The 12,098-nt window shown below is 39.8% G+C and overlaps 1 protein-coding gene across 2 annotated transcripts in view; it reads left to right on the top strand.

Annotated features, from left to right (window-relative positions):
- fam184a (family with sequence similarity 184 member A) overlaps window positions 1–12,098 on the top strand; it is a 150,195-nt gene that overhangs the window by 107,370 nt on the left and 30,727 nt on the right. For both annotated transcript variants that reach the window (XM_037086776.1, XM_037086778.1), the window contains exons 15-16: window positions 6,501–6,654; window positions 8,010–8,137. In XM_037086776.1, coding sequence (XP_036942671.1) covers window positions 6,501–6,654; window positions 8,010–8,137 — 282 coding nt within the window. The remainder of the gene's footprint in view (window positions 1–6,500; window positions 6,655–8,009; window positions 8,138–12,098) is intronic.

Genomic DNA, 12,098 nt, shown 5'->3' with positions numbered 1-12,098 from the left:
GGCTGGCAGTGAGTCATCAGCATCGTTACTCACTCTCCCTGACAGCAGACAGCTTCTATACCAAGCAGCTATACTGACAGCTCTCTGTTCCCTCCTCATAATGTCAAAATATGCATGCACAGACACAACATACACGCGCCTCAAGGTGCCAAGAAAATGTTCTCCAGCGCTAATCCTTCCATTTCACAGTCAAGGTCGATTTGGATCAGCCATACATCACAATTCCAAATCCTTTTTCCGTCTTGGACGCTGTAATTGTATTAATGCTTTAGGCGTGATGGAGGTCAGAAAGTGGCGTCCTTATGATGTGTTTCTGGCAGCTCCTTGAGTGCAAATGTTGAGGAGGAATATCACCTCTGAGTCACACCACACTTATGAAATCGGCAGTCTTCATTATTTTCCTGTAAACCGAAACCGACTGCATCAACGAACACGCTCCTCTCTGTTATCTCCTTCTCCTCCTCCACTTGTTTCTCCTCTGATGCAAACATCCCTCAATATAACCACAAAATTGACCACCCTTTTGTGTCAGGTACTCCCGAGTATTCTCTCTCCTGTCACAGTCTTTGTTAATAAGCAGGAAAACAAAGTGTGAGAAGCTGTATGGAGGGCTTTTATGGTGGCGGGGTGTTTATATTTCTGTCAGCGGTGCCGGGAGAGAAAACTCAATTATCCAGAGTGGAGGCATTAGAGGGATGATTTGTATATGTGTGCTTTATGTGTGTTTGGGCGGATGGGAGGCACATTCAGATTGTCTGGTGTTATCAGTTCACACCTCGCAGACAGTGACATCCAGGGAGTAATAAAGTTTTTACAAATCCCCGCTACACAAACACATTCACATAACCTAATTTAGCTGTCCAACTTCCCGCTACTGAAAAGATACAAATAGAAGCAACGAGTGTGCACGGAGCAATTGGCAGCTTATTGATTTGCTTTATCATCTTTTGTTCTACTTGTCTTATTTCTGACTCTTGCTCTCATTTCTTTTTGCCTGTAAGCTTTCAGGGGGAGGATATTGTTTTACCAGAATAAAATGTAGGCATTTCTACAATACGTGTCTCATCAAATTCACATTACATGTTTATGTTTCTGGTGGAGGGGATGGTGGTGGGATGACAAGCCAGAGACCCCTGTTCAAGATGTTGTTTCACCATTTGTAAGTGTTGAAACCACTGGATATTTTAACTAGACTGCCACAGTGGTGCCAACCCTAATAACATGTTCGGCTGGGGTAAAGTGTTGCAGTGTTGGGCCATCCACCACTTTGTCTCCATTAACACAACCTGATGGATTGCAATTGGATCTGGTTCAAAGTTAAGTTCTTTGGAGGATGAATCCCAATGCATTTGGTTATCGTCCCACTTTTGGCATGCAACATGGAAAAAATAAACACATTGAAACATTCGGGCAGTCTCATCTATCAGAATTTTTTTTTTTTTTTAAAGGCATCAGTTAGAAAGAGTAGCTCTTACAAGCCATAAACACAAATGTTAACACTAAGAAAAAAAAAACATAATGATGTACAAATTAAACAGGAAACCAATAAAAAAGTTATAAAAGAAACAATAAGAGAATGATAGTCTTGCTGATAACTACAGAAGATGCAAGCACATCGCTAGAGTACAAGTCAAATTATTCAACTGCACATATTAAAATGTTTGAATCAATGGGAGGTGACCGTGGGAATTCTGTACTTCCTAAAGGAACCATCTCAGAGTGTTATTTAAGATGTGGTATATATAGCAGAAGCACTAATGATTGCTCAGTGGCTACCTAATGGTTTTTGCAAGGCTTTTATTAAAGTTGTATGTGTTAAGTGCTCTAGACCAATAAGCCTACTGGTTATCATTATTAAATCTGACTTCCAGGTTACTGTGCAACGCTAGAGACTAAAACGATACCACCAGGAGGTCAAAGTTTTCACTGTCCTGTCAAATCTCTTGTCCTTTGCTCAATGGATTGGACCTCAAGCTGTAACCGACATTCATGGTTTGCAGATGATGCATCCTAATGATATTTGTGATCCTCAGATTTTCCATTACAGCCATCAGTGGGTCAACATAAATTGAGTTTTCTCAGTTACTTTGTTTTATGACCAAATATCTGGAATATTGCTAATTTGCTAATTTTGGCAATCCTAAACTAAGAAGTTAAACATGATTAACGTAATACCTGATAGAAATCAGCATATTAGCATGTAGCTCCCCTGTGTAAGGGCAGACCGTAATAACTCCCAGCATGACTGTAGGCTCTTAGTTTATTTAAATCTGTAATTAAACCAAAGTATTAATGGTCTACTTCCATAAATCACCCACTATAGTGATGTTATTGGAATCTTGGGTGATACATGTCAGTTCCCAGGATAGCTTACTTCCCTTTTCCTCCACTGACCTGAATTTTGAAGCCCACATGAACAAAAATACCACAAAAATAACTTCTCTGGAATCTCTCCAGCATGCAGTCATCTCTCATGGTCAAAGACTGTAAAGGTTATAGATCTGTTTATCTCTAACAGGCTCCACTAGTGTGATCCGCTTTGTTCCGGTCTGCCCAAGAAAGCTTTGATTAAACTTAAGATCATCATTCTGCAGAAGTAGAGAACATGTTAGAACTGTTCAGAAAAGTTAGAAGTGTTGGCTTCAGGTTGGTTTAGACATTCTGCTCTTTGGTTCTAAATCACACAACAGTCAAGCACCTGAATACATATCATACACTCTTTTAACCTACATGCCTTCTACCGTAGCTGCGTCAGTTCCTCCAGCAGGTATTTATGTTGTCCTCAGGATCAGGATTAAGATCAGCTGGATCAGCCTGCCAGGCAATTTTAGGGCCACGGTCTCTCTTCTTTTCTTTGTGTATTTATCTCTCCTGCCTCTCTTGCTCTTGTTCATCACTATCACCTTTTTTTACTTGGTTAAATGGATTCAGCCACCAGCAAAGTAAGAAATATTGACCTACCAGTAATGGAATGGAGATTGAACCACCAGGCCTCCACACATGAACAGCACAGAGAGGAGGAGGAAGAGGAGGTGACTGTATACAAAAATACAGTCAATTAGTAATTATACGAGTCACTGCCATTAAGAGTAATTAATGTTCTCCCTTTAATTAAAGAAATAAAAGGTGTGTTTTTTACTGACCCATGGCACAAAAGTGGCCAATGATCAATACCAATAAATAAGAGAGATTAGAGGCTTTTAAAACTCACTTTTTCACACTGTGACAAAACGTCCCACTGGAGTTTCAACACGCATCTACTTGTGTTTTTACCAGTTCAGCGAGCTGAAGGTAAAGACTTCTAACGCTTACAGTTCAGTGTTCATGCTTTAACCTTGAAGTCACAGTGAAAGTGTCCTTAGCGTTTGTTATGTAACGAGTTTTAAGTGATAAGAAATATGTGAATATGGGATAATGCTGAAGGAGAGGGCCATACAGAGCTTTATGTTGTTGTGTATGTTGATAAATCAGGAGGATGAGTGAGACATGACTAAATTTACATTCTTTGGAAAATTAAAAGAAAAAAAATGGATGTCATTGGATTAGGCTTGATTGATTAAAGGGGACAGTTTGGCCAGAGATGTGCACTCTGTTGAGTGCCATTCTAGTTTTCAATGTGTCTTTAAACATCAGCATTAGAAAAGTCATCATGTTAGTCATGATATCTTGGTGTCATAATTATTCTAAACAAGTGAGTCCAATGTTACAGAGCAGCAATACTGACAACAACAACTGAAATGCACAACTGGCAGGTGAGACAAGGTTAACAGTTTACAGCAGAATACACAAACGATGATTTTTGTATGTATTTGGCAGCTGATTTGGTAGGGTTTTTCAGCAAGTGCTCAGTTGAATGATGAGATCAGGTGGAGCTGAGTGTCAGGAAACACTGGGGACGACTGCAGAAATGACAGGATGCTAGGGACTGTCAGACTGATAATGGATAAGAGCTGCTACTTGAGACGAGAGGGGAGAAGCTTGTTGTATACTTGCTGCTTTTATTTTTAGTAGATACGAAACTAAATACAGCGTGAACAACACTATCATCCCACCGCTCGCGAAGATCTTGTCATTAACAAACTGTTGTTTTGCATTTGGGGGTTTTAAAGTGTTTCCATAAAAACAGCATGGCGCCCCGTCAGATGCTAAGAATCGGAGACTGATGTCCGCCGACTCAGAGCGAGGTTCATTTAAATATTCAGAGCTTGCTGCTTGCTATGAATCATTTCCCGGAGGCATTATATATTGCCGAATTAAAATGCCACAGATGTTGCTGTCAGCCTCCTATGAATATCATTTTAGGTGTTCATTCTAGTTATAATTTCCAAAATGGCATCTTAATAATTCCCTGAAAAGGAAAAATGGTTTGAAGTCAGTGGGAGCAGTAGTTTTCTTGTCTGCACTGGTGAGTTGTTAGGGCTTTATGTAATAATGAAAATGTGATCTCAACTCTATTGTGTTTTCTCCTTTAATATTTAAACAGTAAATATGTTTAAATATTAAGCAAGCACCTATAACCTGTTCACTTACATCTATATAAATTGCATATGAATAATTTATGTGAATATGGTATTAAAAAGATAAGGTAACTAAAGGTGGTTCAACATCAGTAAATATGTATTTGAGGAAGTGGCAAGAAAATAATCAGGCATATCCTCTTAACTAAGAAATAAGTGTACAATAACTTGATATTCACTACAGCAGCTGCATCCATCAGTATCAATGAAAAAATCTGACATTATTATTATTATCAACTGCAAAAACTATCATCATGTTTCTTGTAAAAGAAAAGCTTTAACAGAAGCCTTTGAGGGTCAAATGAAATGTTGCTCGCACTTTCGCTGCAAAAAAGGCAGATAGACGATGTTAATGGACACAATAAATGTCTATTGAATGGCGGACCGAGTCGAAAGCAGCACCGGTTGTGAATTTCTAAAAACCTAAAACCATATTTCCGTTAGACTCATGGCTCCAAAACACAAACCCTCAAAATGTGGATCCTCGCACATTAGCAACAGCTTTTTTCTGCCAGAGTAAACATTCCAACTGCCAGCAGCTTAATGTTAGTTGGTCTATACTCAGTGTGTGTGTGTGTGTGTGTGTGTGTGTGTGTGTGTGTGTGTGTGTGTGTGTGTGTGTGTGTGTTGTGGCAGCCCTCCAGTCAGCAGTGCTAATACCTGATGCTAATACTATGTATATAAGTGCTTGTCAGTGTCAGTTTTCTTTGCTAATATTCTAATATGTTGTTAACTTCTTGTAATGAACCAACAACAGCTGAATCAAACGGACCATATTAAATAATCACCTAATTGAGAGAATATGCATACAGTTAAAAAAATATTGGAAAAATAGTTAGATTTTCATAAAAGTAAAAGTAGACTCGTTTCTTCCACTAATAACCATTTGTACACACAGAAACAGGAAAAGGTTGGGGTTTTATCTCCAGTCAAGTCTGTCTGAACTCTGTCTTTTAAAAAAAGAGTTTGAGGGGGAAAAAAAGAGCCTGGGGAACTTCATTCCTTCATCATCTTCCTGCTGTAGTAATTTGTTGTTCAAATTGGCCACCTTTTATAGTGCCAGCTATTCTAAAAATTGTTTAGAATTGATAGAAAAACATGAATCTCATGCACCATTTACAATGACATCGTTATATAGACTCCGCACCCCCAACTGTGACTGACTTCCTGTGTCCCTGACTAAAAACTAGTATCATAGACAGAAAAAAAAATCAGCTTCATTTAGTTACTTTATCTAAGTTAAGTTTCATTCAAGGCCCTTCTAACCAGGAATCCAAGTATTTTTAAATATGATTGTGAATGCATCATCTGTGATGAATGCTGTTTGACATGAGAGGTGACCTTTCCTCGATTTTTCTCAAAAGCTGTACAGTAGAAATGTAATGAATTATCAATATTCCAATGCACTTAACAATGTATTTGACAATTAATTTGATTGCAGTCACAGGTCTTTCTGCACAGGAAACCATTGACACTGCGACTATTGTCAGTGTTTTACAATGCATTTTGAAACTGGAGGTGTGACTGTACAGTAGAAATAGTCACATTTTTATTCTCTTTTTCTTGCTGATGTTTCAGTGCAGTTTAAGTCAGTGGGAGTTGATTGTCCAGTTTCTCCTTCAGACTTTATAGAGGATTTAAAACATTACTAAAGTACTTACCTATCTCTCCCTGCCTCACTTTTCCATTTTCATTTGTTATATCTCCCTCCCCTCGTACTCCTCTCTCCCACGCCGCCATCTCCTCCTACATCTTAAACTTTTCATCATCAAATTATCCTCCCCTTTTCTCTCCTCACTCTTTTTCTCTATCTTGCTTTTCCTGGATCCCTCCTTTCCCTCTGGCCCACCCACTCTGTTTTCCTCTATCTCCCCATTTTCCTGCCCTCCCTCTGTTCCTCCCTGTCATCCTCGCTCACCCTCCCTTGTTCCCCCTGCATCCCACCACCATCCCTCTTCCCCCCACCTCTGTTCTCCCCATCAGGAGTTGGAGGAGCGTCTTCGCCACCATCACCATGCAGAGCTGCAGTCTCTCAGAGAGGCTCACCGCCAGAGCATCGAGACACTCAAACAGCAGTCGGAACAAGAGCTGCAGACACTTCGCTTTGAACTGGAGGACGAGGGCAAAGCCATGCTGGGTAAGGTCTTAGACTGTCTGTGTATTGGGGGGACGTGAATTATAAAGACTCAACCTCCCATGACCCTTTGGCACATTTTATTTTCAACCAAATGATCCTGGGCTGCACAGATTTGAGGGTTTTGGTCACAGCGTGCACTAAAGCTACTGTGGAAACTGGGGGCAATCAGAGTCCTTAAACCTCTCATGCCTCCCATGTCCCTTCCTGTAGTAAACAGTGATATAAGCCTGTCACTTTGATGTTAGAGTACTCAATTTTCTGTCCAAAAGTAGTTGCAATTCAAGAAAGTACAGTTTAATATTGTTCAAATAAGGGCTCATCTTGATTTTGTATGTATGAAGAGTTTTTAAATGTTCAAAGTCAGTCTACGATGTGCATGCTTACGTTTGTTGACGTTGCCTGCGTTTCAGGTCATGGAGAAGGACAGACTGAAAGCACTGTCCCTCAGTCAGAGCGGATCAAATGCAGAGACATAAAGATATCCTCATGTTTACAGGGCTTCAGAGACAGAAATAAATAATCAACCCTTCATCATAGATTACATTGTCACTGCTTTCTTCCTTTCTAAAGTCAATTTTGGAAAAGACTAAAATGGTGCTGTCTGTGTTTTTACAGTACAGTATGATCTAATGTGACGCGGGAACAACCGCCCGAGTTCAATGAGAACATCAGTAGAAATAACGATAGATCAACACAACTTGAAAGTGCGGTAGAATCTCAGTCCCTTTCCCATTTTTGTGCTAACACACCAGCCAGTACTCAGCTGTGAGAAATGGTCCTCCATTAACCTTCATGTCATGGTCTTGACACTGGAGAGCTGCCTCCATCTATTTCTCACTTCCCACATCCTGACATCCTTTTATTACCCTTTTTTCTCTCCCTCTCTTACCTTCCTTCATCTCCTGCTTGTGCGTGAATGTGTCTTTTTGTACAAATGTGTGCTCAGGCGAGATTTACTTTCAGCTTTCAGTGCTGTATTTCTTTGTTCTTCCATTTCAAATTGGACCTATATACAAATATAAAGCTAATAGCAGTGTGTTCCCTCTCAGTGCTCCTCCAGCCATTACTGTTTTGCAATGAAAGGTGTTCATCGGAGTGAGGATTAAAGGCCACTTGGGTAAAAGTAGCTAAAGCACTCAGCTTTATGTACCAAATAAAGAAAAAACTTCATTTATTTATGTTGTATTAAAAAAGCCTGTGCATCTAATGAGCACTTTTTTATGAGCAGACTAATGGCTGGAGGTTTTCATCAAGCCTTAAAATTCCTGAATCTGAAATGTGCAAATGCGCTTTTATTTCCCCGCAGATGGTATGTTCTGTTCAAATGAAATGTGATCTCTTGTGTCCTTTTTCAGCCTCTCTGCGATCAGAGTTGAACCACATCCACGCATCAGCCATCGAACACCTGAGACAAACCCACCAGCAGGAGTTACAAGCCGCCAAGGTGGAGCTGGAGAAAACACTGGAGAATAACCGGACACAGGTAGGACATGTCTGAACTGTCTGAATCAACACTTTGGAGCTGTCCACGCAAAAACACACGTCTTTAGAGGTTGATTATAATATCCAGAACTTTATAATGTGACCATCTGTGCTCGCATCGCCGCCTTTATCTTTTATGTCGGCACAAATGATCACCTGACCTCTGCATGGAAAAACAAAGCTTCTGTGACGAATGAGTCTCTAGTGAAGGATGACTCCTTTCGAACACAAACCAGTGTGTTCTCTTTCTTTCGCAGCCAAAGTGAAGATTGTGTGATTAGAATGAATGAAATAATAAATCCTCGATGCTTAGACGCTTCTGAAAAGGCTTTCAGGAGTTTCACACTATTAACACATTCATCCACGCTCTCCATGGAGGCTTTTCTCGTGAGAAACACAGGAAGAGGCTGAACACATGCTCGTAACTGACTGATAAGTCATTTAGAAAGCTGTTTGTAATTCATAAGATTATGGTTCGTCTGGGGCAGATCCCAGACGAACAAAACTACTACTGCTGGTGAAACCGTCAACGTGATCTGATTTCAAAAGTTGCCAAAAATAACCAATTGGCTTGTCTTGTAAATGCATTATTGATGAATTATTGAACTAATCAGGTTGAGAAATTTTGTATTTCCTCTAATGGCTTCACAATAAAAGCCAACCCATGTATTGTTAGTTGGATGCTCTTAATGTGACATCAGACCCTTTTTTATAGTATCGAATAACTGATGAAAAACAAACTTATAACACAAATGCAAACTTGAAAATACATTAGTGTGATAAATTTGCACGTGTTCTTTGAGTTTTGATAACTTTAAAACTGTACTTTACTTTGTACTTTGCACTGTAACCGCCCACCAGGAGGCGATCTCGGCAGTCTCTGTGTTTTGGCTTCCCTTTTGGGGAACCGTCATCATGGATATCTTTATGTATGATCAGTGGTTGGATCCAAGCCCCCAGGAAAAGCGTCCAGTTTTCATAGAGGCCACACCGTGTAATTACATAGTCACATGGCTCACTGTGGCCCCAAAAGACTTTTAACCATAAGCTAATATTGTGTAAGAAGGGGTCTGTAATATGATGGGTACTTTTTTTAGCATCACAAACCCTGCAAAAATGACTAATTTCACTATAATAACTTCATCCATTCGATCCAATAACATTTTGAAGTCTAGAAGTCAGCCAGCTCGGCCTAGTGGACTGTTAGACAAAACAAGCTTGTGACAATTGGTATAGGAAGGAAGTTTGTATTATTTTTGGCTTTTTTACAAATATTTTGGGGACTTTTTGGGACTTTATTGGACAGAACAGCTTAATTGAAAGGGACAGGACATGGGGCAAGTTGTCGCGGTGCGTAATTTTTTGCTATTTTAAAGACGAAACAAACAATATATGAATCTAAAGATGAAATTGTTTTTTTAAAAATGTTTTAAATGTCTACCTGTGTCAGCGGTCCGACAGAAATTAGTTGTGGAATAGGTCTGTGTTAGAGGTAGCCAGAGAGCTTCATCTAACACCTGCTGCAGACTCACACACACACACACACACACACACACACACACACACACATACACACGGCAGGCTCACCATCTCTTGTAACTAATTACCCTAAACACCACAGGCTCTTCTCGCGTCACCTTGCTGTACAGATGTTCTAGCAGAGAAGCCCAGCTGGCTCTCTTTAATAGCCCCCACACACTCCACCATTAGTCCCTCTTATCTGTAGTTGCCAAGGTGATAAGGAGTCAATAAAGGCTAATAGTAGAGTGCTACAGTCTGAGCTGCCTGTCAGTCACGAGGCTGCAGGGAAGACACAGAAAACCGAATATGAATTTGAGTTGCTCCTGCTGCACACAAGCTTCTCCAGAGCAGATTCACATTCAGCCACAGGCCTTCCTTTACTCCAATTCTATCCCAGACACACGAAAGAGAAGATTTTAGTCGTTCATATAGTCAATACATTATCCTGTGTATGGAAAACTGTAAATATAACTCAAGAAAAGAGGCAATAAGCTGACTGTTGATTTTTTTCAAACAAATAAGTTTTCATTTCTAGCTCTGGCGTCTGTAAAACTTTTTTTCTCCATTGCAAACACATCTCAAATCCTATCACACACATCACAGATCAAACAATTTAAAAGGTTCAGTGCAAAGTCTGCTAGTTTTGGTAAAATACTCCTGAATAAATATAAGTATTTCTCCTTGTTTTTCACTTTATGTTATAGCATACAGCAGAGATTTAGACACAAAATGTGAGGGCAGTCAGAGGCTCAATCCCATTCCCACTTTTTACACCCATCAATCAAAAACCCAATTTTGCCATTTATCCGATGGAGATACTGAGCAGTTAACTAGACAGGATAGGTCACTTTTCGACATGCAAAATTTGAGAAGTGACTTTATCCTTTCTGTCTTTTCACCATCTGCTATTATCTCACCTGTGCTTCAGAATAATCAACCAGATTTATCAGCACAAGCTCTTACACAGCAGGGCAATTCATTTTATGGTAAAAAGGTTAAACTCATAAAATAAAGTGTAAGAAAGTCAAAACGTCTTGTTTTCACTCAGGAACCTCTTGTTTTCAGTGACCGTCTTGCCCCTCAGAAGACAGCAAGGGGCAGTTCTCCCCCAGAAATCCCCCCCTCTCTACACTGATAACTTCACACTATAAGTCAAGTCATAAAGTACAACTTTATTACATTGCAACTAGCTGCGTTTTATAGGCTAACATTAGCAACCCGTGCTCCCATCCTGCTAGTCTAGTTTGCGTATGTCTCGGTAGCTAGCTACAGTAGTTCACTAGCTAATGTTACACTGTGAAAGCTGATTTGTTCATGACAGTTCATGACTGTCCCACAGACACATATTCCAATGTTGCATTCCGGCCATTTGATATTTTATGATGCCCAAAGTTTAACAGTGAAGTTGCTGCACTCTGTACCACTCCTGTAATATCAGTGCAGCCAAAACTTTAAGTAAATTTTCAATCTAATTCTTTTACATAAGTTTAATGTAAAAGTAGATTTGAGCTTCATTAGAGGAGACAGAATGACCTATTTGAAATGCATAACTTTCATGTAGAATACTTGAGTAATGAAAGACACATTATGTATATCTAGAAGTTCTCTTAACTTTATAATTGAATAAACCCCTAAGGTTGATGAATAGGTCCTCAATAATTCAATTTATTCAGACTACATTATTGAACTTATTCACAGTGACTCAACACTTTACATGAAATAAAATCAGATGGAAAATTACAAGTGTACCTCCAGCAAAACTCTGTTTTTAGGCCCATGTGGTCCAACACTTCATTCTAACCCCTCTATCCAAACAACAGTCAGCACACCCGACACCTTTGCGTGAGCGGTATGGGACAAGGGCTGTGTTGGGATTGGGCCAGAGAGAGGGATTTGAATTTTGAACATTACAGTAAGGACAGAAAGGATAGGTCTGTATCTGGCAGAACCAATTTGACAGTGACTTTATCCTCTCTGTCCTTTTACCATCTGCTTTTATCCCCCTTCGCGTTTTAAAATAATCCAGCAGGGCACAGACTGTAACCCATCATATGAATTTCATTTGGGGTTATGAAGTTAAAATATAAAGGGAAAAAACCCCAGCAGTTATATTTGTTCAATGACTTCTTAATGTTAAAATGCCGCACGTACAATTGAACTCAGAGACGGAGACATGGAGATTTTGTGTTTACGTTAATCCCTTGTTTACAATGCGGCAGCCATAATGGCACATAAACTGAAACTTCCTGTGCTGAGTCATCAGAGTGGATGAGCTCAGCTGTAGACGGTCTTCACGCTGTGTTAAATAATGTTTTTATTCCTCCAATTACTTAACAGACAGGGAGAAAGTGGCTGATGAAGTACGGGGTCGCGTGTCTCTGCTCGCACATCGTCACCGGTCTCCCTGGAGATACGTACAGTAACTTGTTTGATCTGACAGA

This window comes from Acanthopagrus latus, chromosome 22 (assembly GCF_904848185.1).
Source record: "Acanthopagrus latus isolate v.2019 chromosome 22, fAcaLat1.1, whole genome shotgun sequence".
Lineage (NCBI taxonomy): Eukaryota > Metazoa > Chordata > Actinopteri > Spariformes > Sparidae > Acanthopagrus > Acanthopagrus latus.
Note: the sequence above shows the minus strand (reverse complement) of the source record. Positions and strands in the feature narration are given on the sequence as shown.